Source organism: Saccopteryx bilineata, chromosome 2 (assembly GCF_036850765.1).
Source record: "Saccopteryx bilineata isolate mSacBil1 chromosome 2, mSacBil1_pri_phased_curated, whole genome shotgun sequence".
NCBI lineage: Eukaryota > Metazoa > Chordata > Mammalia > Chiroptera > Emballonuridae > Saccopteryx > Saccopteryx bilineata.
In genome coordinates, this window is record NC_089491.1 from 96,805,666 (window position 1) to 96,831,457 (window position 25,792).

The 25,792-nt window shown below is 51.2% G+C and overlaps 1 protein-coding gene across 6 annotated transcripts in view; it reads right to left on the bottom strand.

Annotated features, from left to right (window-relative positions):
* Nucleotides 1-737: 737 nt before the first annotated feature.
* AOPEP (aminopeptidase O (putative)) overlaps nt 738-25,792 on the bottom strand; it is a 404,538-nt gene continuing 379,483 nt past the window's right edge. For 3 of the 6 annotated variants that reach the window (XM_066257430.1, XM_066257427.1, XM_066257432.1), the window contains 3 exons: nt 7,343-7,429; nt 4,485-4,629; nt 738-1,346 (listed from right to left, as the gene is read on the bottom strand). In XM_066257430.1, the coding sequence (XP_066113527.1) occupies nt 4,489-4,629; nt 7,343-7,429 (228 nt within the window). In that variant the 3' untranslated portion in view covers nt 738-1,346; nt 4,485-4,488. Of the gene's footprint in view, nt 1,347-4,484; nt 4,630-7,342; nt 7,430-17,551; nt 18,418-18,557; nt 18,664-24,206; nt 24,379-25,792 lie in introns of those variants that run through there. The other 3 variants (XR_010729101.1, XR_010729102.1, XM_066257428.1) reach the window with 3 other exon arrangements.

Here is a 25,792-nt window from a genome sequence, read left to right on the forward strand (position 1 = left end):
CAGGGCCAAACGCACACCAACCAAAGGGAAAGCTTCCTTCCTTCGTCTTCGCAGAAACCAGCTTTCCTGTATGCCTTCAAATTTAAAAATCAAATTTGACTCTTCCATCAGTATAGTCAACGGCACACACAGTCACAAGCAGAGCCCACACGCAGCAGAGCAGGGCCTTCCAGGGCAGGTGCTGCTGACGTGGGAGGACCCAGAGCCTCAGTGAGGGACGTGCTGAAGCCCCACTTCACCCACAGGCTGGCACCAAGGCAGGCGGCCCAGCTGCGGGCGCTGTGGAGTTCACTCTGGCCCTGCCCAGCCCCTCACAGCCCGTGACAGCACCAACTGCCATGGCTTCCTGTGGTGTTTCCAGCCATCCTGCCCTTTGGGCGGTACTGGGAAGCTCAGTCCCCTCCCCCACACCCTTCTTAACATCCAGCATTTGTAGGAAAGAAAGGCGACACTGGCAGATCTCATGGGGCGGCTTGAGCCTCATGAGGAGCAGGAAGGTCACAGGAATGTCACAGGCTGCCCTCAGCCTTTTTATAAGACAGTATCAGCCCGACAGGTGGTGGCACAGTGGATAGAGCACTGACCTAGGACGCTGAGGACCCAGGTTCGAAACCCCAAGGTTTAAATCAATGAACTAAAGTGTCACAACTATGGGTTGATGATTCTCATCTCTCCCTTTCTCTCTCAAAATTAATAGAAGATAGTACTAAATTCAGGAGCAAACAAATACAAAGATATTAATCCATTACATTTTATTTGCACATCTTAGATTCTTACCCTGTACTTTTACCAAAAGGTACTATAATTTTGGAAAAATCTAAATGTCAATCAAAATAGTTCTGCAGAATCTTTCTGGAATGACACAGAGGAGACCATCAAATGGTGTTCACGGTTCCCAGTATAGAAACTGACTTTCTGGAATTACAGAAACACCCAACGCAGCCACACGCTGAGGGCACAGATATAAAATGTTCAGATTTTTGGCATGTACCAGTTATCTTTAATCATTTATTTGTGTGAATGAACCGCCTTAAACACAGACCCAGCGCAGGTTCCTGTGCTGAGGAGGCCCCGTCAGGGCGGTATTGGGAAGCTCAGTCCCCTCCCCCACCCCGTTTTTAACATTCAGCATTTATGGGAAAGAAAGGCGACATTGGCAGAACTCGCGACAGGCCCGCGGAGGCGTGGATGGGAATCGCCGGCCACCTGTGTTGGGCGTGGGATCCTGGGGGTGGTGAGGGCCGGTGGCCCAGCAGCGCTGTACCCCCTCCTCTCACATCCAGGGTCAGAGCGTCCTGGTCCCACCAGGGCCCGAGGAGATTATGAAGAGGAATCAGTGATCTTTCCTGCAAAGAAAACAGCGGTCAGGTTTAGGGCCCCACCCAGCGGTTCCTGCAGAGGCCCCTTCGTGTGCCTCCGCTCCGCAATGGAGCGGCCACTGAGCGGAGGGCAGGTGAGACCCGGGCCACGACCCGCAGCCCGGAGCATGGTTCACAGCGCAGCCATGGCCCTCACCCTGCTCATTCAGGGCTGTCACCGCACAAAAGACCCAGAGCCCACTTCGACCCGCATTCAGTTCCGACCGCTTCCAGTCCCAGCTCCCCCGACAGACGCGGGTACTGCCTACACCACGTGCTGGGCGTCGTCCGCACGCACTCCCCTGCCAGCACTGGACGACCTACCGCACCCACACAGGACCACACTCAGGTGGGCGCCGCCGCTGGGTCTGGGGCCGTCCTTGCTGAGCTCCTGCACTCTGGGCACTTACAGACAGGAAGGCTTTTCGCTCGAGGGCTCGACTCCTGTTCCTGCTGAACTGAGCCAGTGTGTAAAATGAGAACTGATATCAGCTCAGTAGGCACCGGAGGGCGGGTCCAATCAACAGCCCGAAGAAGCAGTGCCTCGGCTGGGAGCGGTGGTGCCGTGGGGCTGCAGGACAGACCTAGCCTGCAAATACAAGACAGTCACAGTGCACAGGGTCTCCTGTGAATGCACCCTCCCGACTCACCCGTGATCAACCACAGAGACGGTTTTACAATGCATTTGGCTTTAGTTTTTCATAAGAATAATTTCTGCAGCTTTCAATACATTTGACCTTTCAGAGCGATGTCTAATTAGTGAAGTGATAGTTCTGCAGACTTTTGGTGGGTTCCTTGCATTGGTGACAGGAGAAAGTGCTTCCTTGGGGCCGAGCAGGTCTCTCTTCCAGAATCAAGCTCGGCACAGCACTGACCGCTCAGCACGGCCTCCGCCCCAGCGGCTCCAACTTAATTGTCCCCATCTCACCTTCTCTTCAGGTGCAGAACTTAGCCACTGTGAACAAAGCGGAAACCAGTCACTGTTCACCAATCAGCTAAGCTCTGCACCTCGTCAGAGAGGTCTTCAGCTGGGCACATGCAAGGCTGGCGAGCGTCTTCCACGGCTGCTGGCTTCTTCTGTTTCCCGAGAGGAGCTACAAGATGGGTCGATTCTCCAAACTGCAGGGAGAGAGTGACTATGGCGTCTGGAGAGCAGCCAAGGTCATGGCTGCGTGGTAATCCCTGGCAATGTGATTTTAATCTTAACTCACAAATCAGCATGCCAGGAACCCAAGCAGCCAGAGCACTCTGAAGCCACCGTGCCTGTGTGCTCACAGCCCTCACCGCACACACCAGGTCCTTGGACATGAGGCAACGACATCACCTCCAGGCCTGCTATGCTACTGACTGGGTTTTGTTTATTGTTCATTTACTTGATGTCCCAGAGGGATAACTTTAGTCTAAAGGACTCAGAGATGACCACACAAACGCCAGTGCAGTTTTGGAACATGATGTGAAAAACGCACCACCTAGCTCTGGGGCAGAGTGAGGAAGGGAGCTGTCCTTGCCTTGAACCTTGGGGCACAGATTCTAAGTGGTCCCGGACGTCTGGAGGGGCCCCTCTCAGGCTGGCAAGGGTCTCCAATTGCTGGAAAGTGCAAATCACTGATCTTAACTGAGCAAGTGGGGCAGGGAGCAGGCATATGAGCCGCCAGTTCATCTGGAAGGGACAGGGAGGACCACTTGAGAGAGGAGGCGAGAAAGCAGACTTGTCACCGAGGCCACTCCTTCGCCTGCTTGAGGCAGAAACCTCACATGGAAACGTTGGCAAGCTGGGAGGCCACTGTGGCTCCCAAGCTCAGAGCACGGGATGAGGAAGGACTGTCTGCTCAGCGGAGCTTCACACACAAGGAGCACAAACTCTCCAAGAAACAGAGCACCTATAGAGAATAGGATTTACACTGACTGCTATATGAGGTTGGCAGCAAGACAGCTATGCTCCTGCTCTGTGTTTAGACTGGCGTGTGCGATGGGGTCCGGGGCAGCCCAGGGGGACGTCCAGGCACAGCTGTCTCACCACAAAAGGGCCGATCACTGCCACTGTCCCCTCTGGTGTCTTTTCCTGGCAAACATGTCTCCTTGGCTTTTTTGGGAAAGTAAGATCACACGTCAGAAAAACTTTTCCCTCCTCAGTATTAGAGTTCTTTCCAATAAGATACTTAAACATATTAGACAGAAAGGGTTTTATAAAACAGACCAAACAAAATGTTCAACAATGGGTTAAGAAGACCAACATAAAATATTAAATATCTGTTAAAATTGTATTTATAGAGAAGCTATATAATATGAAAAATCGTTGAAACGTGATGTTATGTTTAAGGAGAGATACAAAATTAGACATACCCTATTATAACATGTAAAACCTTGAAAAAAAACCTGAGAAGACACAGAAATGATTGTTAAGAGAAAAACAACACAATTATAATCCCACAGTTCTACTTTCAAACTTTACATACCATTGCTAAATTACTTTTAAAATGCAGAAACCTACATTTAAAACCTAACTGCTAGGATGAAAATCTGGCAGGTCAATCCCAAGTGCAATTAACAGAAAAAGCAATTTAAATAATTCAGCACTCCCACTCCAACGCAAACCAGGGCAAGCGTCTGCTCCAGCACGAGGTCAACAACGAGCCAGCCAAGAACATGCTGTCGGGAAGCGGCGCACTTTGGCGGGAGGACCTCCTGCCAGCCTCTCGGGTCATGTGGGGACAACTAAGCAACCTTAAGTTGCCACGCAGCCCAGGAGTGGGGTGAACCGGTACAGACTGCCGTGACGGCCTGCGCGGGAGACCGGGGGCTGGCGCTTCCGCTGGGCTTCCCAGTCTACCTCTTCACCCCACTCGGCACGGGCTCCTCCTCCTCCCAACCTCTGCCCCTACAAGCAGAACTGTGCCAAGGAGCGCCGTGCTGCCCGGTGGACAGCCTCTGCTTTCTGGTGAGCACCCGGCAGACACGCTGTCACCGGGCTCAGCCTGGTGCCGCCCCAGGCACCCTGCCCTCCACGCTGGAGCAGTGGACGGGGGCTGCGGACGCACTCAGCTCACCGTGTGGCTGTCCGTTTATTTGGCTCTAAGAGGAATCTGGTTAGAGAGGAAGAACGGGGAAGCAATGGGAGAGAATTACCTCTTTAAAATAACATCTCGGCCACCACCTGGGCTGAGCTCCGATCCATCAGCTCCCTGGTCAGCGCGAAGCAGTTGCGGGCCAGCTGCTGCCGCCGGGCGTCCTCGCTCAGCATCAGCTCCCCGTACAGGTACACGCCCATGGCCTGCGGGGCGGGGCAGAGGGCGTGAGAGAGCTGTGCGTCCACACTGCCGTCTGTACTGGATTCACACGAACTCGCTGGTCCAGAAATTACGAAGGCCCAGAGGAGAGAAGACACCTGAACAGCTGCACTTGTGGAACCTGCAGTTTTCCGTCCCTCCTGTTTCTTTTCATTGAAACTCCAAGGCATTCTCCGTTCTCAGTTCTGTCAACAGAACCTTGGTAACTCAACTGATGAGAAAGTGATGACAGAGGGAGCACTTCTCTAGTGACGGCTGTCACGAGTGCTCTGGGCAGAGACAAGGAGGGTCCCCTAACAACCACGCCATGGGAGCCCCAAGGTGCTGTGTGTCTATCACAGACACGCAGGCCTTCTTCCCAGGAAAGGGCGCCCAGGGCACCGCAAGGTCTATGGCCGGACCGGGGCAGCCACTCGGGAAAAGAGCCAAGGTTGCTCCAGCCCAGCCTGACCACGGTTGCTCGTGGCAGAAACACTGGCTCTTCTGTTTCAGACACAAAGCTGCAAAGACTCACATCTGCATCTTCCCTACAGCTCTAAAAAACAGCCATTATGTTCTGGAAGACCTAGGACCCACGGCTTCTGCCTTCTCTCCTGCTCGAAGCTTAGCTGTGCCACGGCTTACATTTGCTGGAACAAACTGAAGGGAGGATCTCACAGACAGCACAAGACAGAGCCAGGGTCTAGTCACAGGCTCAGAAATTCTTTCCTGAAAAGGCTGAGATATGGTAATCCTTATTTGGCAAAGATCATGGTTCTAAGTATATTGCAGTTAATTTTGGTTTTCAGAATAGACCTTAAGTTTCTCTTGCATTCTGTCCCCCTTATCCTCCCCCCACCCCCGTGTTTCCAAACACCTCCTGCTCAACTGTGCAAATGTGACATTTCTGCTTATACAAAGTCATGCATTTTTCTCTGTGGGAATCACAAGCCCTCCCTGGCTGGCAACCCCCCACACTCGGGCCCTCTCAAAAGTCCTTTTGTTCACCCTCCCCCCACTCTCCACCCAACTGAAGCATGGCTCCGTCCTGCCAGTCCACAGAGCCCGGAGGAAGCCCACGCACAGCGGCCAGGCCCACGGCACATGAGCCGCCACGGACAGCCTCGCCGCCACAAGTGTGGACGGGCAGAGGGGCAAGGTCCTGCACACATGCTTTCTGCGGGCTTCTTGGAAGATGACCCCTTCTCCTGGTGACCAGGGAGGAAAGTTCAGCACAGGGGTGTGACCTGGTGAGGCAGGTGCGGACACAGACCAGACCGCTCCAGCCAGTCGGGGCTCTGGGCTAACCCTCATACATTTTACATTAGGGCCAGTGAAGACAATGACGCCCACCCCGACATCACTAAGCCACAACCCCAAGGCTAGGCAGCACTGTGAGGTCCACACAGGCCTCACTTGGTAATGTTGACAGGCACAGCCAGGTGCCTCCAGGAAGATGGTTCAATGCTTTAAAGCAGTGATAGTCAACCTGGTCCCTACCACCCACTAGTGGGAGTTCCAGCTTTCATGGTGTGCGGTAGCGGAGCAACCAAAGTATAAATAAAAAGATAGATTTAACTATAAGTAAGTTGTTTTATAAAGATTTATTCTAGGCCCTGGCCGGTTGGCTCAGTGGTAGAGCGTCGGCCTGGCGTGCAGAAGTCCCGGGTTCGATTCCCGGCCAGGGCACACAGGAGAAACGCCCATCTGCTTCTCCACCCCTCACCGTCTCCTTCCTCTCCGTCTCTCTCTTCCCCTCCCGCAGCGAGGCTCCATTGGAGCAAAGATGGCCCGGGCGCTGGGGATGGCTCCTTGGCCTCTGCCCCAGGCACTAGAGTGGCTCTGGTCGCAACAGAGCGATGCCCCGGAGGGGCAGAGCATCGCCCCCTGGTGGGTGTGCCGGGTGGATCCCGGTTGGGCGCATGCGGGAGTCTGTCTGACTGTCTCTCCCCGTTTCCAGCTTCAGAAAAATACAAAAAAAAAAATTTATTCTGCCAAACTTAGCAAAAATCCGACATAAAGTACTTGATAAGTAATTATTATTATATGCTTTAACTTGCTGTAACTCTGCTTTATAAATTTTATAAAGTAAACTTACTTCCCTACTTTATAAACCACCATTACTGTGGAACTAGTGGGCGTTTAGAAAATTTTACTACTAACAGAGATACAAAAGTGGGTGGTAGGTATAAAAAGGTTGACCTCCCCTGCATTAAAGGTACACAAGAGAGAAACCCCACTCAAGAGTGTGGTAGGAGCCTGACCAGGTGGTGGCGCAGTGGATAAAACTTTGGACTGGGATGCGAAAAACCAGGTTCAAAACCCCAAGGTCACCAGCTTGAGTGTGGGCTCATCTGGTTTGAGCAAGGCTCGCCAGCTTGAGCTCAAGGTCGCTGGCTTGAACAAGGGGGTCACTCGATCTGCTGTAGCCCCACGGTCAAGGCACACATGAGAAAGCAATCACTGAACTAAGATGCTGCAATGAAAAATTGATGCATCTCTCTCCCTTCCTGTCTGTCCTTATCTGTCCCTCTCTGTCTCTCTCACAAAAAAAAAAGAGTGTGTGGTAGGAAAGCTCCTACCAACTTCTTCAAAGTTGCTGGAAAATGTTTCCATATTTGTTGTATTTGGGCCCCTGCACTAAGTGCACTAGACAGGGGGCAGGACAGCCTCCACAGAATTCCCACCTGCTGAAAAATGCTGAAAAGTGAAACTTACTTGATCCTCCAGAAGGAATTTCTCCACAGTTTTGTATGCTCTTGTGTATTTGTGCTTCACAATGAGTTCACACCACCGATGGCGAACCTTAACAAACGAGACAAAATCCAGTGAACAAGCTGGTAGGTGTTTCTTACCCTAACGAACGGGACGACTGAGAGCCTTCCAGGTTAAAGTTACAGAATCCGCTCTCATCCTCAGGGACATGTTCCAAGACCACTGTGGAGGCCGGAAACCTTGGATAAAAGCGAACCCTGTATGTACTATGTTTCCTCCTGCACGTGCACACCTGTGATCAGGTTTAATGCCTTTCCCACCGTACCTAAGCACCTACCTACCACATGGCCACTTTTGTACTTTGAGGTATGAAGGAAAAACTGTCATGAACTTCTCTCTCCTCCTTCATACAGATAGAAGATTCGTTCTCACCAGATCTTAGGACCTCAGCTAATGATTTTTTTTCTTTCCTTGTTAACTTGAGAACTTTGATTCTTCCATTAAAGAACTTTCTGGCTTCTGTCTGACACGCCCGACTGTCAGCATCCTAACTCTTGCCCTTTGGGGCCGCTGTGAAGTGAAACAGGGGTGATGTGAACACAAGCGCTGCGGCACGGAAACGGCTCAGACTGACGACTAATAGGCAGGCGCGTGCGCCATCCTGGAGGCACTGTGCAGACGCGGACAAGGAACGCGTCACGCCCGGGGTGGGACACAGCGAGATGCTGAAACTTCGTCAGCTACACAGAATGGCACACAATTTAAAACTTAAGAACTGTTCATTTCTGGAGTTCCCCTTTTAATATCTGCAGAGTGCAGTTGGCCATAACTGAATCCACAGATCATGGGACACTACTGTACTCTCTGAAGTATATTCATGTTGTAGACACTTTCAGTTTTAAATTTCATTTTATTTTTGTTATTATTTAAGTGAGAGGAGGGGAGATAGACACCCACATGCACCCCAACCGGGATCCACCCAGCAACCTGCACCTGGAGCTGATGCTCAGACCAACCAAGCCCGAGAGAGGGGAAGAGAGAGAGACAGGGGGGTGGGGGTGGTGGAAAGCAGATGGTTTAATCTCTGTGTGCCCTGAGAATCAAACCTGGTACGGCCAGAAGCTGGGCCAATGCTCTATCCACTGAGCCAACCAGCCAGGGCCAAGTTGCATTTTATTTTTTTGAAAAGAACCATGTTCCTCATTAGGATGACTATTAGTCAACTTTAGTGGAGGAAAGTGCAAGTTTAAGTTAGGTGCTTTGATGCTTTTAAAGACAATTTTTCAAGATAACAGATAAACTAAATGCAACTAGGAAATTAACCACACACCCCGAGTGCTGGGGCTCTGCCCAGAAACACAGCTCCTTAATGTCCTGTGCCAGCCATCAGCAAGGCTCAATGCTGCTGATCGCAGCAATGACTACAGGACGGCAGACACAGCTCTCCGGTCCCAGAGGAGGGGCAGAGCGCGCCCTCTGGGGAGTGTGGGGCGCTGCAAGGGGACAGGAAGACCACCTCCATGCGCAGAGCGCCTGCTGCAGGTCTGCACAACACGCTGAAGAGACAAGCTAAATGTGGATGCTGTTTAGTGCAGACACACATTACTAACAGCCTATCCGCAAGAATCTGCCAGGGGCCGCACCCAGCCCCCAATCTGCGCAAACAACACAGAAGTCTGACCCCAGCACTGCCTGCCCCTGCTGATGGAGGCCAATCCCCCATAATCTTTGCACTTGAGGCATACTCTTCTCATGGGAATTCTGAGTTTGGTTCTCAGAGCCCAGTTCCAGGCCACTCTCAACTGCATCAGTCTCTCTCTCACACCCAGCTTGCAGGCCACCATTTTATACTATTATTGGTATAAATAACATTAGCCATACATGGAAGTGATTATGTGCATTTCAGAAAACCTCCTTCCATCACTTTGTTTTTCTTGCCTTTGAAAGAAGGAGACCCTTTAAAGGAATCCATTTGTGGCAACAGTAAAATATAAGCAATTCCAACATTTTGGCTGGAGCCACAGTAAATTACATCATTACCCATCAACCTGGCCAGATCTCTCCTTTAATCCACTGTGAATAGATTTATATGCAAACAATAGGAATGAAGAAAAGACACAAATCCCTTGGAAAGAACCTTTCCTGGAAGCTACAGCGTGCTCCCAGACAGGGTGTTAATTTGGGGACGCTGGTGACGCTGTCCTTGGCTTGTGGGCAGCCAGGCCCTCTGAACGTGTAAGGACAGGACAGCAAACGAACTTTTACATCCATGACAGAATTTCAGAGGTGCACGGAGATGAGCGAACAGTCCCAGACCGTCACAACAAAGGGAAGCCCCTCAGCCTGGACGGGTCTTGGAAACATTTCCATCTTCAATAAAATGTTCTTTCCTATACAACCAATAGAAATTCACGACAGACCGTAAGAGGGAAAGGGCAGCCCCTGAGATATTCCGAGTAGAAAGAACAAGTGAACAGAGCTCAGCAAAGCCAGGTACTCACACCACACCATCAAAACAACTGGACCGCTACTCATTCAATGCTGGTCAGGTCCAAAGGCCACACATGGGTGCTTTGCCCCCTCAAGGTCATCCAAACGCCTCAGGCGCCACTAGCCCTGTCTGTGCACCAGCAGTGTCTTCTGTTCCTGAGCGTCTGAAGTGGAGGCCAACTCCCCAGGGCCACCGCATGGGGAGGACAGTCAGGAGACCCAGGACATGGCTCTGCCACCGCTCTGGGCCCTTGGGAAGCAACCTCCCTCTCAGCTGCACCAGATTTTAGTGGGGTTATGCACAGGGTGCCAACCAACTTTACCAGCTTCAAAACATTTGAACACCTTAAGATTTGTACAACCTGATCACATCCTGTCTGACAATGACTACTGGTTCTCATTCTAAAACTTGGGGACAAATTCATTTTCTAAACCTGATTTTGATAATGGAGGGTCTAGCCCAGGGATAGTCAACCTTTTTATACCTACTGCCCACTTTTGTATCTCTGTTAGTAGTAAAATTTTCTAGCCACCCACCGGTTCCATAGTAATGTGATTTATAAAGTAGGGAAGTAAGTTTACTTCATAAAATTTATAAAGCAGAGTTACAGCAAGTTAAAGCATATAATATAATTACTTACCAAGTACTTTATGTCGGATTTTCACTAAGTTTGGCAGAATAAATCTTTATAAAACAACTTGCTATAGTTAAATCTATCTTTTTATTTATACTTTGGTTGCTCCAATACCGCCCACTGTGAAAGCTGGAGCGCCCACTAGTGGGCGGTAGAGACCAGGTTGACTACCACTGCTCTAGCCTCTCGTTTTTCTCCACCTTATTTACACATACAGAAATCACAAAGCATAAATTAGGGCCTATTTTCTAGTACAGTAAGACCCCCCAGACGGGCGGGTGGGAGGCGGGGGTGGTCCCAACATGAGAGGAAGAAGGTCCAAGGACAATATAATGAAAGAGGCTCTTTTACAATCAATATGAAGTCAGCGTTTCCACTTCTCTTACTGTGAAAAATAGTTTATTGTCACAATTAATAAGAGATCTAGTCTCCTGACCCCTGAAGGCTGACATGGCAGCCAAGAAGAACAGGCCAAGCTCCCCTTCCTCGCCCCACAAAGAGCAGAAAAAACAACAAGCCTTTCATTACAAAAGAGCTGAACGCATTTCAATGTTTAATGACAGGATGTTTAGAAGACATCACAGAGATGCTATGTGAGGCTGAGGGCCCAAAAGATATTTCTTGCTCCTGTGCAGGATTTTTACTTCTCTTCGTATTTCTCTGACAAAGAAAGTCCTTATTTTTTTATCCCTTAAACTGTTTTTATTGCCTTTGAAAGTTGCTTCATTAGCCACTTGTCACCGCATGGAACCGGGTCTTCCTGAGAGGGCTGGCAGCACACCGACTGTGTCGCCATTTCTCTCAGCAGTATCTCCGCCGTGGGCACTGGAGGAACGGCCGCTTCCTCCAGGTCACCGAGAAACGCCAACCCTCCAACAAAGGCCCTCACATACCTGCACCGAGTCCCTGCTCCACTGGCCGTGGGGGAAGGTGCCGGTCCCTGCTCCACTGGCCGTGGGGAAGGTGCCGGTCCCTGCTCCACTGGCCGTGGGGAGGTGTGGGTCCCTGCTCCACTGGCCGTGGGGAAGGTGCCGGTCCCTGCTCCACTGGCCGGGGGGGGGGGGGGGGGGAAGGTGCCGGTCCCTGCTCCACTGGCCGTGGGGAGGTGTGGGTCCCTGCTCCACTGGCCGTGGGGAAGGTGCCGGTCCCTGCTCCACTGGCCGGGGGGGGGGGGGGGGAAGGTGCCGGTCCCTGCTCCACTGGCCGTGGGGAAGGTGCCGGTCCCTGCTCCACTGGCCGTGGGGAAGGTGCCGGTCCCTGCTCCACTGGCCGTGGGGAAGGTGCCGGTCCCTGCTCCACTGGCTGTGGGGAAGGTGCCGAGTCCCTGCTCCACTGGCCGTGGGGAGGTGCCGGTCCCTGCTCCACTGGCCGTGGGGGAGGTGCTGGTCCCTGCTCCACTGGCCGTGGGGGAGGTGCCGGTCCCTGCTCCACTGGCCATGGGGAAGGTGCCGGCCCAGTGCTAGGAGCCTGAGCCACAGAATTCAGAAGCAGGTTTCCAAGAAAGCTGTCCACTCTTAAAATTCACTCTTCTTAATTTTCCAATAAATGAATTAACAGGGGGTAGTGGTCCCCTGTCCTTTAACCTCCTCAGTAAGATTAAAAGCAGACCACGCCCACACCTGCACAGCCTCTCCACTGCCTGGGTGTTCATTTCAGTTCACGTTACACACGTGTATGCATACTATGTCCAAACTAATTGAATCACACTTTAAATATTCGTATCTGTTATGCTTCAATTATGTCTCAAAAGAGCTGAAAAAATTTAATGACTTCTTAAACTATGACTCAAATTCATAGTCACTGTAAACTCTGAAAGGCCTCAATCAGCAGACATGTTAGCTGAGCTCCATCAACACGCCCCAGTCTGGCCACACAGAGATGGGGGTGAGGATGGGGAAGGGGAGCGGCAGGGGAATGGAGGAGCAGAGGGCGGAGGTCAGGAGGGAAGAGAAAGAGTGAGGAAGGGGAGAACAGAGCGGGGCAGCGCAGAGAGAGAGAGGCAGACTGTGAGGAACAGAGCCCGTCCAGCCACGCCATGACAGGCCTCACAGGGCACGCGAAGACTCGGTCCCCCAAGATGTGCCCCCTTCTCCTCACTGAGCCTCGCGGGCAGATGGCAGCCAGGAGGGCCCACCTCCTGCCATCCAGTGCTGAGAGAAGAGGGCCCCACTGCACACAGAGCATTGAGGGTGCCAGAACATGTGCCAACCACGAGCACAGAGGCTGACCCACAGGTAAGGGAGGAGGGTGCAGAGGGAAGCCGGTCCCTGATTCTCCCCACAGCGTCACAGCGAGGTTGTGGTACACAGATGTGCACACACGGGGCGTATATGTAAATATGCGGGACTGGTCTTGTAAACCCAGCCTGAAAATCTGCTTTTTGGTGTGTTCTGCTGGAGGGGTAGCAGAGACATGGGGGGGCCAGCCTAAGGCATAGGCGTGGTTTAACAAAGAGGCACTGAGTCACATCACTGTGAATGGCTTCTAAAGGTTTCCAGGGTCTCGAAGCGCCCATGGACAAAAGGTGATGAGTACCCAACTATGCAACTGGTTCTTTGAGGTTCAGTGCAGATGGAAGGGTCTAAAGACGGTGGGATGGGGAGAATGAAGAGTGGATTTGCAAAAGCCATTCATGCCAGACCCCCTCTTGATGACAGAGAATGAAGGCCCTTGAAGGCCCACGGAACTGCCCCTGGAGGGGGTGCCCCACCCATGCAGGGACTCCCACCAGGAGGATGGTGTGCCTGTGTAACAGGCCTCAGTCATCTGGGAGACCTACAGGCACATGGTATCCAAGAGGGATTTTACAGGACACACATAGACCTCTAACTATAGGCTGGTGGCTCATTCATTACAAATACACTCACAGCAACCAACATACCTAGACTTATACATGTAGATAGCATGTATACATATGTGCGTGTGTACACACACACACACACACGCACAGACTATTTTCTGGTTTTGACCTACTGAATTGACATCATGACTCAGTGTGGCTGGAGGCCCGGGGTGGAATGCACCACCCCTGCCGGTTCAGCTGCTGCTCTAACCACGCGGGCTCACCTCCCTGTGGCGTGGCTGCCGTGGGACCCCCACACAGTAAGTGCTTCCCACTTAGCAGGAGTAGCACGTCTGCTTTATTTCCTAATTCTAGAGTTCATTATTTATTGAATTTATAAAATCCTGAAAGTATTATTTATAAGAACTATTTTTAAAAAATTCGTTTTAGAGAAGAGAGAGAGAAGGGGTAGGAGAAACAGGACGTATCAACTCCCACATGTGCCTTGACCGGGCAAGCCCAGGGTTTCAAACCCAGAGACCTCAGCATCCCAGGTTGACGCTTTATCCACTGCGCCACCACAGGTCAGGCTTACAAGAACTGTCTCTTAACTGGTGAAATGATGGAGCAAGGTGCTTGTCAGCTGGGTGCTGCTTGCTGGGGGGCGGGGGCTGGACATGCGTAAGGCGGGGCCATGGAGGAAGGGTCCGACAGGGCAGGGCTGGGTCAGGGGGCAGAAGGGGCTGGGCTGAGTCTCAGAGTCCAGCAGGAGCAGAGCCCTGAAGGCCTTGGGGAGCTGGTGCTTCTCATACCACTTCTGGGAAGCACGCCAGGGGCCAGGGGCCTGGGAATTTTCCAAACTATTTGTAAAGACCGGTGGCGCAGCCTTGCGCCAGCACCAGCCCAGTCGCGGGGACTTCCGCCACTTCAAGGTCGTTCTCACTACCCAGAAGGCCCGGCTGAGCTACCGGCTCAGAGACACAGCACAGGGTGGGTGAAGCCTGCTCCTCTGATTTCCAAGGGAGCCTTAAAAAGTGGCACCTGCCTTACAGGGTCATTTGTATGCCCCCAAAGTACACCTTAGACTCAGAGGTGGCCCAAAAGGCATCTCTATAATGTAACCACAACCTTGAGTAGGACATGCTGCCTCCCCCAATGAACTGTTCTCTCCTGGATAGGAGAGGAAAACTGCTAAAGGACAACTCCACTGCCCACCTCGATCTCTCTTTATCCTGAGACAATTTAATGGGTTCAGAGCCAGTTTCCTACTAGATCCTAGAATGGTGATGGTCAGCAAATTGTTTTCTGTCAAGAGCTGGAGTGAGCATTTCCGGTTTTTCTGCCTATTTGCCATTATACCACAAAACACGTAAATGATGTGTCTGGGCATGGCAGTACTCAGATAAAACCTGATGATGACAGGCAGTGGGGTGGGCTGGACTGGCCTGGCTACAGTCTGCTGACCCCTGTCCTACCTTGGAGACTAAGCTCCAGGCCCCCAGAGCAGGGCGCGGACAGCAGTACGCCAGCAATGTTTAACCCCCAGACCTACCAGCATGACGTCACAGAACCTTACGAGCTGGCTCCGGCCAGCTTCAGCCCAGCCTGTTAGGAACACACCAGAGCATCTCAAGTGTGGGGCCTTCAAGTCCTATTCCTGTCTCTGCGGAGCAAACTCCTGCACAAGCCATGCTCTGGCATTCCTTTTGTAACAGAGCACTCCTCGGGCCTACAGGCCCAGGACAAATGCACACAGACACAGGCAACAGGAGTGAGCAGGTGACCCTGACCCGGAGGAACACACCGTAGGAAGAATAACGCCTACACCAGTTCACTTCCCATCTGTCCATGCCACAGGGCACCCCTCTGTGAGTCACTACATATCCCATATCCCACACTTATTAACACTCAACTAACTTCAATTTTAGGTTGTTTTCTATAAAACTACGTCTAAGAAATGTTATCTAATAACATTTCTAAGCTAGTTTTCCAAAGTGGTTTTCAAACTTCTCTTAAACATAATTCTTCTAACTTTTAATAAAAATGCAGTCCGAAAACCCAGTGTATAAAGAAGGAGTAAAGACAAGAGTGTAAGTGGGTTCTCCCAGCGGCTGAAATCTGCAGGTCAGACAGGAAACGCGGTTCCCCAGGGGATGCTTTGCAGGCGGGGCTCTGGGAGGTGGGGTCTGAAGCCAGTGTTGACAAAGGGGCGCCAGTGCCTGCAGAGGAAACAGAACCACAGAGCCTGCGCAGACACTGCTGTAGGCACAGGACAACAGGTCAGTTCTGGTAACTTCGAATAGCTAATACCTCCAACTTGGTTCTGGAAGCCACTGTGCCATCAACGAAGTGTACGAGACAGTCCAGGTCAGAGAGAATGAGTGTGTATGTGCTGCTTCAGTCACTGCAAACTCTGTAGCCAGGGCGCTTACGAAGGCACCTATGTCTCCTGTAGGTAGCCGCTTCCCTTGCTTTATTTTTATTTATTCATATATTTTTTAAAGATTTTACTTATTCAGTTTTAGAGAGAAAAGAGAAAGGGAGAGAGGGAGAGGGGGAAAAGGGGAGAGGGGGTAGGGGGGAGAGGGGGAGAGAAGGAAAGAGATATAGAGAACAGGGGGAGGAGCAGGAAGCATCAACTCCCATATGTACCTTGGCCAGGCAAAACCAGGGTTTTGAACCAGCAACCTCAGCATCCCAGGTCAATGCTTTATCCACTTTGCCACCACAGGTTAGGCCCCTGGCTTTATTTTTAAATGTTCAAGAATTATAAACAGGTAACTTGACACACAGAGAGAACCCTAATGAATATGAAATTCTAGCCATTCAGCCAAACTCTCCGCTGACCTGACAACAGCAGCAGTCTCGTGGGAGTGCCCTGCTCACTGCGGCTCCCCCCGCTCAGTGTGGCCCGTCCACTGCCCTGGGAACACTGCGGGGCCCTCCCGCCTGCTAAAACACTGCAGCTCCACTGGTCCTTCCATCCTTTAAGACGCCGGAGAAAGTCTCCAGTGTGTCACGCAAAGTTCCAAAGTGTGTTAAGAGCTTTCAGAAGAAGGCTGGGAGGGGCCAGCAGGCCAAAGGGACAGGAAGTCTGCGGTTACACCGCTGTGGTCCCACCTCATCCAACACACTCGTGTTTAGCTGTCAGGTAAACGCCCTTTACCTCACCCCCGCGGCCCAGGGTTCAGCGTGCCAGCCTGTCTCCACTGGTCCCCACGGCAGAGTCGTGCCCTACAGCCTCTCCAGCTCCAAGTGCCCTCGGGCCGTCCTGTTTCCCTCCTGCGCTTGTTCCGTACTTAACACACTAAAACTCAAGCTTGGCGAGGGAAGGGGCTCGGCTGCCTTCCGACCACCTCTCGGCCCACACCGATGCCTGGCACCGAGCGCATGCTTGATACATGTTTATGAATGAACACACTACTTCTAAAAACTCAGAATGCTTTTCAGCAACTCTGAAATTACACTGCACAGTTGGAAGCTGTAACATGCTTTGAAGAATGCCACCCATCCTATTTATGACAGGAAGCACTCCCTTTTCAGTCCTTTTGATTTCAAAATTTACTGTTGGAGAGAGAGAGAGAGGAAAAAAGCCTGTCCAGGGAACATGATCTGGGAAGCCCATTAAACCTGATTTGGAGTTCCATTTTATATCTGTAAACCGAAAGACCAAGGCTCAGGGCTTTTGTGAGTTAATAAGTCTAACACTGCAATAAACAAACCTGCTTTTTCAATTTGTATCCTTAAATTAGATTTAACTTTGCTTTAAAGTGGGTTTACTGCTGGTAAGGGAAGCCCGCCGGCAGCCCAGAGCGGGAAGGCAGCTCCCCAGCAGACAGCATTTCCAGCAAGCACTTAGTTCAGGGGCGTCTGTAACGTCCAACCCTCTCATGTGGTCAGTCCCCTGAAGAGATAAAGAGCAGGCAGCCGTATGGTTGCCACATAAAGATTTCCAATATTTGTACTTTGATTCTAGCGCTTCTCATTTTCTCTCTCACCTTCCCGATTCTTATTATCAAAGGACTGCAATTGTAATGTTATTTTTTAACTAAAGGAAATGAAAAATCACTGTATTTGCTGTCACAGAGCCAGGTCTATATATCCCCAGGCCCGGGGTTAAGACAACACATGAAGCATTAGAAGCCCTGGGCTCTCGGTCAAGTGCTCTCACTAACGTGCTCTACCAGCCTCAAGAGCTCTCACCTGCACGGTCATGGTGAGCGCTGGTGACAGGCAGGTAGAAACAGGGCCACGGTGTCAGGAGCATCACACCTGACACATGTACATGTAGAGAGTGACGGCAGGGGTCAGTGACAACACATGTCAGCACACTCTCGGGGGCAAATACTAAGCTGGCTTCCTTCTCCTGCAGAGATATTATTTTACTTATGGACGTTAATTCCATTAAAGCAGAACTCGAGAGCACATGTTGGGCCTACCTTGAAATATAGCCCAGTCTGCCTTCCTTCCTCGTCAAAATGGCACTAACAGCAATGCACCCCCACATGTAATTCAGTCACTAGGGAATAACATGTTCCATCTCCTTTTTTCATTTTGTGACACACAGGGCCTTTGCTGAAAAACCACTTTTACTGTTGGCAAAAAGTGAGCCTGGGTGGCCTCCTCTGACTCGCTCGGAAGGTGTCTCTCAGCTTCCTCTGGGGCAGACCCCGTGGAGGGTGCGCCCGGCCAGGCCGAGGCTCTCCTGCAGTGGTCCCACACGCCCGGTCAGGCCGAGGCTCTCCTGCAGTGGTCCCACACGCCCGGTCAGGCCGAGGCTCTCCTGCAGTGGTCCCACACGCCCTGCCAGGCCGAGGCTCTCCTGCAGTGGTCCCACACGCCCCGGTCAGGCCGAGGCTCTCCTGCAGTGGTCCCACACGCCCGGCCAGGCCGAGGCTCTCCTGCAGTGGTCCCACACGCCCGGTCAGGCCGAGGCTCTCCTGCAGTGGTCCCACACGCCCCGGTCAGGCCGAGGCTCTCCTGCAGTGGTCCCACACGCCCCAGTCAGGCCGAGGCTCTCCTGCAGTGGTCCCACACGCCCGGTCAGGCCGAGGCTCTCCTGCAGTGGTCCCACACGCCCGGTCAGGCCGAGGCTCTCCTGCAGTGGTCCCACACGTCCGGTCAGCCTGTGGCCTCGCTGCAGCAGACACCAGAGCCGCTAGTCCCAACACCTGGAGGTCCACAAAGAATCATCGCTAAAATTAAGCAGTGGGTGTTACGAACAAATAAAACAGAAAGGCCCTCTTAGAGCTGGTTCCAGTTCAGTATAAAGTCCAAGAAAACTTCAGTAATGGAAAGTGCAGACACCTACGTTGGTGATGAATGCCATGTTAGGACGTCATGGTGCACTGAGGGGAGCAGGGTGGCCTCGAGCGTGGTCGGGAGATGCCTGGAGAAGGAGCCGTGTGCACTGAGACCTGAAGGAGGGAGGGACACAGTCACCAGACAGAGCGCCCCAAGACCAGTTTCCAGCTACACCATGCGCTGTCTGAAAAAGTCCAGCCCACCGTTCCCCTCCCTTCTTTATGGCTATTTCTTCTGGTATCCTTCCCTAATGGAGCTAGAGGGCAACATGTTAAAATAAATCCCAAGACTTCACTGTAAGACTAAAACTACACAATTCTTAGAGAAGACACAGGTGTAAACCTTCTAGACCTTGAGTCAGGCAATGGCTTACTAGATTTGATACCAAAAACACAAGCAAAAAAGAGAAAACTACATAAATTAGATTTTATCAAAATTTAAACTTCTGCGTTTCATAGAACACCATCAAGAAAGTGAAACAGGCCCTGGCCGGTTGGCTCAGTGGTAGAGCATCGACCTGGCATGCAGGAGTCTTGGGTTCGATTCCCGGCCAGGGCACACAGGAGAAGCGCCCATCTGCTTCTCCACCCCTCCCCCTCTCCTTCCTCTCTGTCTCTCTCTTCTCCTCCTGCAGCCAAGGCTCCACTGGAGCAAAGTTGGCCTCGGCACTAGGGATGGCTCTGTGGCCTCTGCCTCAGGTGCTAGAATGGCTCTGGTTGCAACAGAGTGACGCCCCAGATGGGCAGAGTATCGCCCCCTGGTGGGCATGCTGGGTGGATCCCAGTTGGGCGCATGCAGGAGTCTGTCTGACTGCCTCCCCGTTTCCAACTTCAGAAAAATACCAAAAAAAAAAAAAAAAAAAAAAAAAAAAGAAAGTGAAACAGCAACCCACAAAGTGAGAGAATATTTTTCCAAATCAAATACTTGATAAGGGACTTATATCTAAAATATATACAAAAGACAAATAAACCAATTTAAAATGAGTAAAAGACCTAATGAGACATTTCTACAAAGATGTACAAATAGTCAATAAGCACATGAAAAGATGTTCAACATGATGTTATCAGGGAATTGAAAATCAAAACCACAATGACATCTTCCTTCATCCCCAACAGGACAGCAAACACAAGAGACAGTAACAAGTGTTAGCAAGGATGACGTGAGCTGGAACCCTCAGACTGCTGGGAGGATGTTAACGGTGCAAATTCTTTGGGAAAGTCTGGCAGCTCCTCAAAGGTCAGAGTTACCATGTGACCCTGCCTGCAATGTCACCCCTAGATACAGACCCAAGAAAAGTGAAAACACATCCTCACAAAAATGTTTACACAAAGTGTTCATTGCTGCATTATAGGTAATAGCACCAAAGTGGAAACAAACAAATGGCCATCAACTGATGAATATAAACAAATGTGTAAATAGATAACATAGATTACTGTACATGCTAACTGTAGAGAAGCCAGTCACAAAGGCCACGCATTATATGTGACTCCATGTATATGAAAGTCCAGAACAGGCAAAGGTACTGAGGCAGATAGGTCAGTGTGGGGCCTAAAACTGGGGGCGGGGCAGGGAGAGATGGAAATGGCAGCTAATGGGTGCAGGGCTTCTTTTGGGATGATGAAAATGTTCAATAATGACTCTGGTGAAAGTAAGCTCTGTGAACATATGGGTGAACTGTATGGTATATCAGTTATTTCTCCAAAACATTATTAAAAACCACCCACAGGTCAAGCTGGGGAAGGAAACGGTGCTGCTCTACACAGTCTATTCCTGAGGAAACTACCTGGTGTCCTGACTGCTGGGCCTGCTCGGAGCTGCTGCTCACTGGGCGGCTGGTTCCCAAATAAACGCCCTGGTCTTCCTGTGCTCAGTCCGGACTCTGTTCCTGCCAAGGTGAGCAAGCCCAGCTGGTCTATGGAACATCGTGACATGTGGTTCAAGGCCACAGGTGACACAGGGCCTTTGCTGACAAAGGACTTTTACTGTTGGCAGAAAAGTGAGCCTGGGTGGCCTCCTCTGACAAGCTCAAAAGGGGCACTGTGCCTTCCCTTGATATGCTTTGGGGCAGACCCCACTGAGGGCCTCACCTGCTGAGCCTGAGGCTCTCCCCCACAGTGGTCCCACACACCCTGGTTAGCCCGTCGCCTTGCTGTGCCAGACACCAGAGCCGCTAGTCCAGAACACCCGAAGGTCCAGGAAGAGTTATCCCACAAAATTAAGTAGTGGGTACTGTGGATGGATAAAACATTGCAGCAAAGCACCACGCAGACCAAGCAACTTAAATCTCACTGTCAGTGCCACCTCCCAAGTTTAGCTGATCTTTAAATTTCATACCCTGACGTATAAAATACCAGTTTGTGCATGAACAGTTACGTCTTACTAGTCTTTAAAAAATGTGAATCCAGGTCCTGGCTGGTTGGCTCAGTGATAGAGTGTCGGTCCAGTGTGTGATGTCCCGGGTTTGATTCCCAGTCAGGGCACACAGGAGAAGCACCTATCTGCTTCTCCACCCCTCCCCCTACAATTTCCTTCTCTCTTTTCTCTCTCTCCCTCTCTCTTCTCCTCCCCTCTTGCAGCCATGGCTTGATTACAGCAAGTTGGCCCCGGGCACTGAAGATGGCTCTGCCTCAGAGGCCAAAAAATGGCCCCGGTTGTAGCAGAGCAAGGGCCCCAGCTGGGCAGAGCACCACCCCCTAGTGGGCTTGCGGGGCGGGAGCATGTGGGAACCTGTCTCTGCCTCCCTTCCTCTCACTAAAAAAAAAAAAAAAAAAAAAAAGTGAATCCAATGTAATTTGCATTCTCTCTGCTCTCAGGAACCAGCAAACATTGCCATGGAAGGGGGCGCATGCTGCCTGCAGAGGAGTGTGCAGGGTCTCTAAGGCACCACCCTCCCCGCAGGACAGGACAGCTCCGCAGTGCCCCTGCCTGATGCACGCTGCAGGCAGAGCTCACTCCATCCCCTGTCCACTGGTTCTACAGCTCCAGGGCCAGACAGACAGGACTCTGATGTCCTGGTGTGCCACGCAGCTAGAGAGCAGACAGGCGCCCAGGAAAGGTACTGGAGGGGTGGAAGGACTGTACACAAAGTTGAGCATTCTGGCAAATGTGAGCCCTCCACTTCAGAGCATGCGAGACACATGCTCGTGTGCAGTCATGAAGGACATGGCAGCGCTCACAGGCGACTGCTGCCTTCTTGGCATGGACTCGAGTACAAAAATCTAATACAAAAGTATGTAAAGTATGGACAGAAGTATAGAAAAGCCAGAAGCACCAATAAAACAGCACATGCCGATTTCAGCCTCAAGACCTTTAGAGACAAAATGCACATGAGCGGTAGCTGGGTCTGGGCCATGCAGAAAGGAGAGCACCAGGGCAGTGTGACTCCAAACCCAGAAGTGCACGTCTTCACAACTATCTGGGGAAACAGGCACAGACAGGGGTGAGGGCGGTGGGTCACAGGAAGAGCAGGTACGCCCCTCCCAGCCTCTGTGCTGCAGGACTGCTGCACAGAGCGGAATGCTGATCTAAAGATGCAAGTTTCTTACTTTGTCAACATTTAGACCAGGGGTCTCAAACTCGCGGCCCCCCGAACAATTTTGTGCGGCCCGCAGACTAATCCATGAAGTTCAAAATATTTTGGATAAAATTAAGTAAGCCTAGGGGCCTACTTGTATTTTTCATTTCTCTAGCATCCTAGCTAGATATTAGCTTAGTTAACAGCAGTTGTGATGCGAACTACAGTTTCTGGTCGTTTTGTGACACTGAGTAAACGGCATGTACGATTGTGCTTGTTGTACTGATTTTTTTTTGTTTTCAACTGCAGTGAGAAAAGTGTTGCGTAACAGTTGCCTTTTGTAGACCTAGTGCGACCCGCCGAAGGGCTGTGATCTTGCTCTGCGGCCCACATGCTGAGTTGAGTTTGAGACCCCTGATTTAGACTGTTTCTGAAAAATCTCTTCCCCACAGCACAGCACAGCAGAGGAGGCTGTGTGCTGCAAAGTTTCCACAGGAAAGTTCTAGGGCTGCCCAAGGGAGGAACAAAGAAAGCAAACTTGGAGGAAGAAATATCTAGAGATACTTTCTTAATTCTGAAGGAAAGCTTGTAAAACACTATCAAAAACCAAATACAATGAAGAAAAATACACAAATATAACTGAAAAATTACAGAAGAGCTCTGCTCTTTCCCACATCCTTAAAGCCACACAAACTTAAAAGACACGTCATGTCTAAAGCAACTAAAGAAAAACATCCCAATCCTGGTTTTCTGAACGAGGGCCGGCTGTGCCCCTCACCAGCACTGCCCTAGCTTTTAAATAATAAATGTCAGTCACACTATTTATAGCTCACATACTAAAGTTCAGATTCATCAGCATTTGACCTCTTGATTTGCAACCTGAGCCTGACCATGTTGAGTGGCCGAAGAAACTGGGACAAACAGCCCAATGGTGGGACAGCAGGCGTCAAGCTGCCATTCCGGAAGCCCCCATCCCATCTGGCCGCTCTCCTCAACCACTTTACTAACTGTCTCTCGTTATTCTGACCCTCCACAATGGTCTTTTATGTTCATTCTGAAAACCTGCTCCCTGGGCTCAAGACAGAGCCTCCTGTCAATACTGGGTGATGACCTGGGGAGGCCCAGGACTTCGTGCACCCAGGGCAGCCTCCCGGAGGGAGGGAATGAGGGAGGGAGGGAGGGAGGGAAGGGGAAGGAGGCTGTGCTGAAATGGGCGGGGCTCTGGCACTATCCCTACCCTGGGTCCTTGCACCTTTGAGGCTCCCTGCAGGCCACCCTTACACATTTCAATTACAGGACCTGTCGTCAGCAAGGCCTGGTCCTGCCTCCATGCGACTTAGATCCCAAATCCAGGCAGACCAAAGAGGAAGGAGGCACCAAGTTCAATACAACGCAGTTTTACTAAAAAGAAACTGCTAAGCTTCCTGACACGGCTCTAGCCACCAAAATTACACCTCACGTCTCCTCTCACTCTCAGTATGGAAAAAACAGCAATGTTTGTTTTGTAACTGAATACTACTGAAAAACAACTGGGGAGCACGGGGAACAAGGAGCTTCCAGGCAGAGAACAAAGCCCCGACACTCACACTCTGACGGGAAGGAGCTCTATCATGAAGGGGAATGAGAAGAATCAGAGCTGCTGATTAATTTTAGAATTTGGAGACGAGCTGCCCAGCAGCCCTTTATTCTCTGCCCTTTCACTTCAGCTTTAGACATCTGTTAATCATGAAATGTTCTCAATTCGCAGGCGCCATGCTTCTGGCCCAAATGGGTTTCAGAAATGAGCAGCAGAGCGCTCAGACCATTGCATTCTGGGAACCACACCTTCCACCTCCGAACATCAAATAAATACTGCGCTGTTTTCTTTCCCAGCAAACAGTGAGTTCCCTTACAGACAATGTACTACAATCCATGCTCTCCCTGCACATATAAAACCCACCATGGGAGGAGGCCATCCTACAGGGCTGTCAAGGGCTCTCCAGCTAGAGCCCGAGGACAGGCCCTGCGGCGGGACAAGACCGGCAAGGCTGGATGTTTCTCCACTTGCAATCAACCTTGAAAGTGTCCTTTTCAGAGCAGAATGCAGAGAGCTGCTGGCACAACTCCACGTACCAGCGGCAGAACAGGTCTGTCCTTATTTACCGATTTGCTTCTCTAGACGTGCTTGCTGCCCCTGCCATGTCTGGCCATCCTTTCTCTCTTCTTCCCAGGAAACTCTGTGTTCCCCTCTCCGGACCTCGGGAGAGCACAGCTGGCAGCGGGCGGCCCCTCACTGCTGCTAACCCTCCGCACGACTCCACTGTGTGTGATGACCCTGTCAAGCACCGTGAAATGAGATGAGAAAGCTGCCTTCTGTGAACCAATTGCTGCTGCGGAGCAGTGGTTCTCAACCACAGTGGCTCTGCCCCCACAAGACATGTGGCAATGTCAGGAGACATTTTTGGTTGCCCAAACTGGGAGTGTGGTGCGACTGGATCTCACAAACACCCGGGATGCTAACTCTCCTACAGTGTACAGGGCAGCCCCTCCAGCAGATAACTACCCAGTCCAAATACCAAAGCAAGGTCCCCCTGCCTCCCCCAAAACCCATCAAGGTTGCAGATCAAGAATGTTTTCCAGGCGTCCCCAAACTATGGCCCACGGGCTGCATGCGGGCCCCCTGAGGCCATTTATCCAGCCCCCGCCGCACTTCCGGAAGGGGCACCTCTTTCACTGATGGTCAGTGAGAGGAGCACTGTATGTGGCCGCCCTCCAACGGTCTGAGGGACAGTGAACTGGCTCCCTGTGTAAAAAGTTTGGGGACCTCCGCTTTAACCAGATGCTGAGGAGCTCCTACTATTTGGATACAGTACACTTCTTTTTTTGTCCCTGTGCCAGTCCTGACAGATTAAAAAACAAAAGATCAGCTAAATAATAAAATGTGACCAGTTCACATCAAATGAGAGACAGTGACCCTCTCATCAACAGAAATTACATTAAGACCATGAATGCTCACCGACATTTTCTCAAGTCATGTCTTTAACAGTCCTGTGACAAAGGGGTTTGTGACAGTTTTCAAACTGTGGACTCTGACCCATTAGTGTATTTTAAAATCCACCGGCTGCATCATAATGCACACTTTTTAAGTATATAAAACAGAAAGTAGAAAATGTAAGAGTAACACAGTTTCATGTAACACTTATTGCCTCTCGGCTATAGCTGAGAACCAGGCAGCCAGCAGCTAGCCCGTGCACTGCTGTGCAGACAAGGACCACGGGGCCCTGGAGGGTGGGCGGCTGGTTTGTGGTCACCAGCTTTCTGGGGATCTGGGACCCACGTCCAGTTTACTGTGAAGTCAACGCCTGGGCCAACACCAAGTGTGCGGCCTGGGTGTTCCATGTGATCAAAACATGTTAAGAGCCGCTTGTGTGCACATGAGGGTGGCACCCCTGAAGGAAGACGGGATGGAAGACAGCGGCATGACACCCATGCTTCCCACTGCAATCTAACCTGGGAGGTCTCTTTATTTCCACCAACCGCGTTTCCCTAGTACAATGAGAGGACAAACTGTAATGGCCTCTTCCCAGAAAATTAATTTTCTTGCTCAGCCTACCAGCTGAAACACCAAAGCAGACCATGCTACCATGAGGACCTTCCTGACTGATGCTCACCATCTAAGTAAGACTAGACAGTGAGCTGCTATTTCTCAAGGTCCTAAAAATTCACTGAAGGTGTGCCTCCAATGCCGG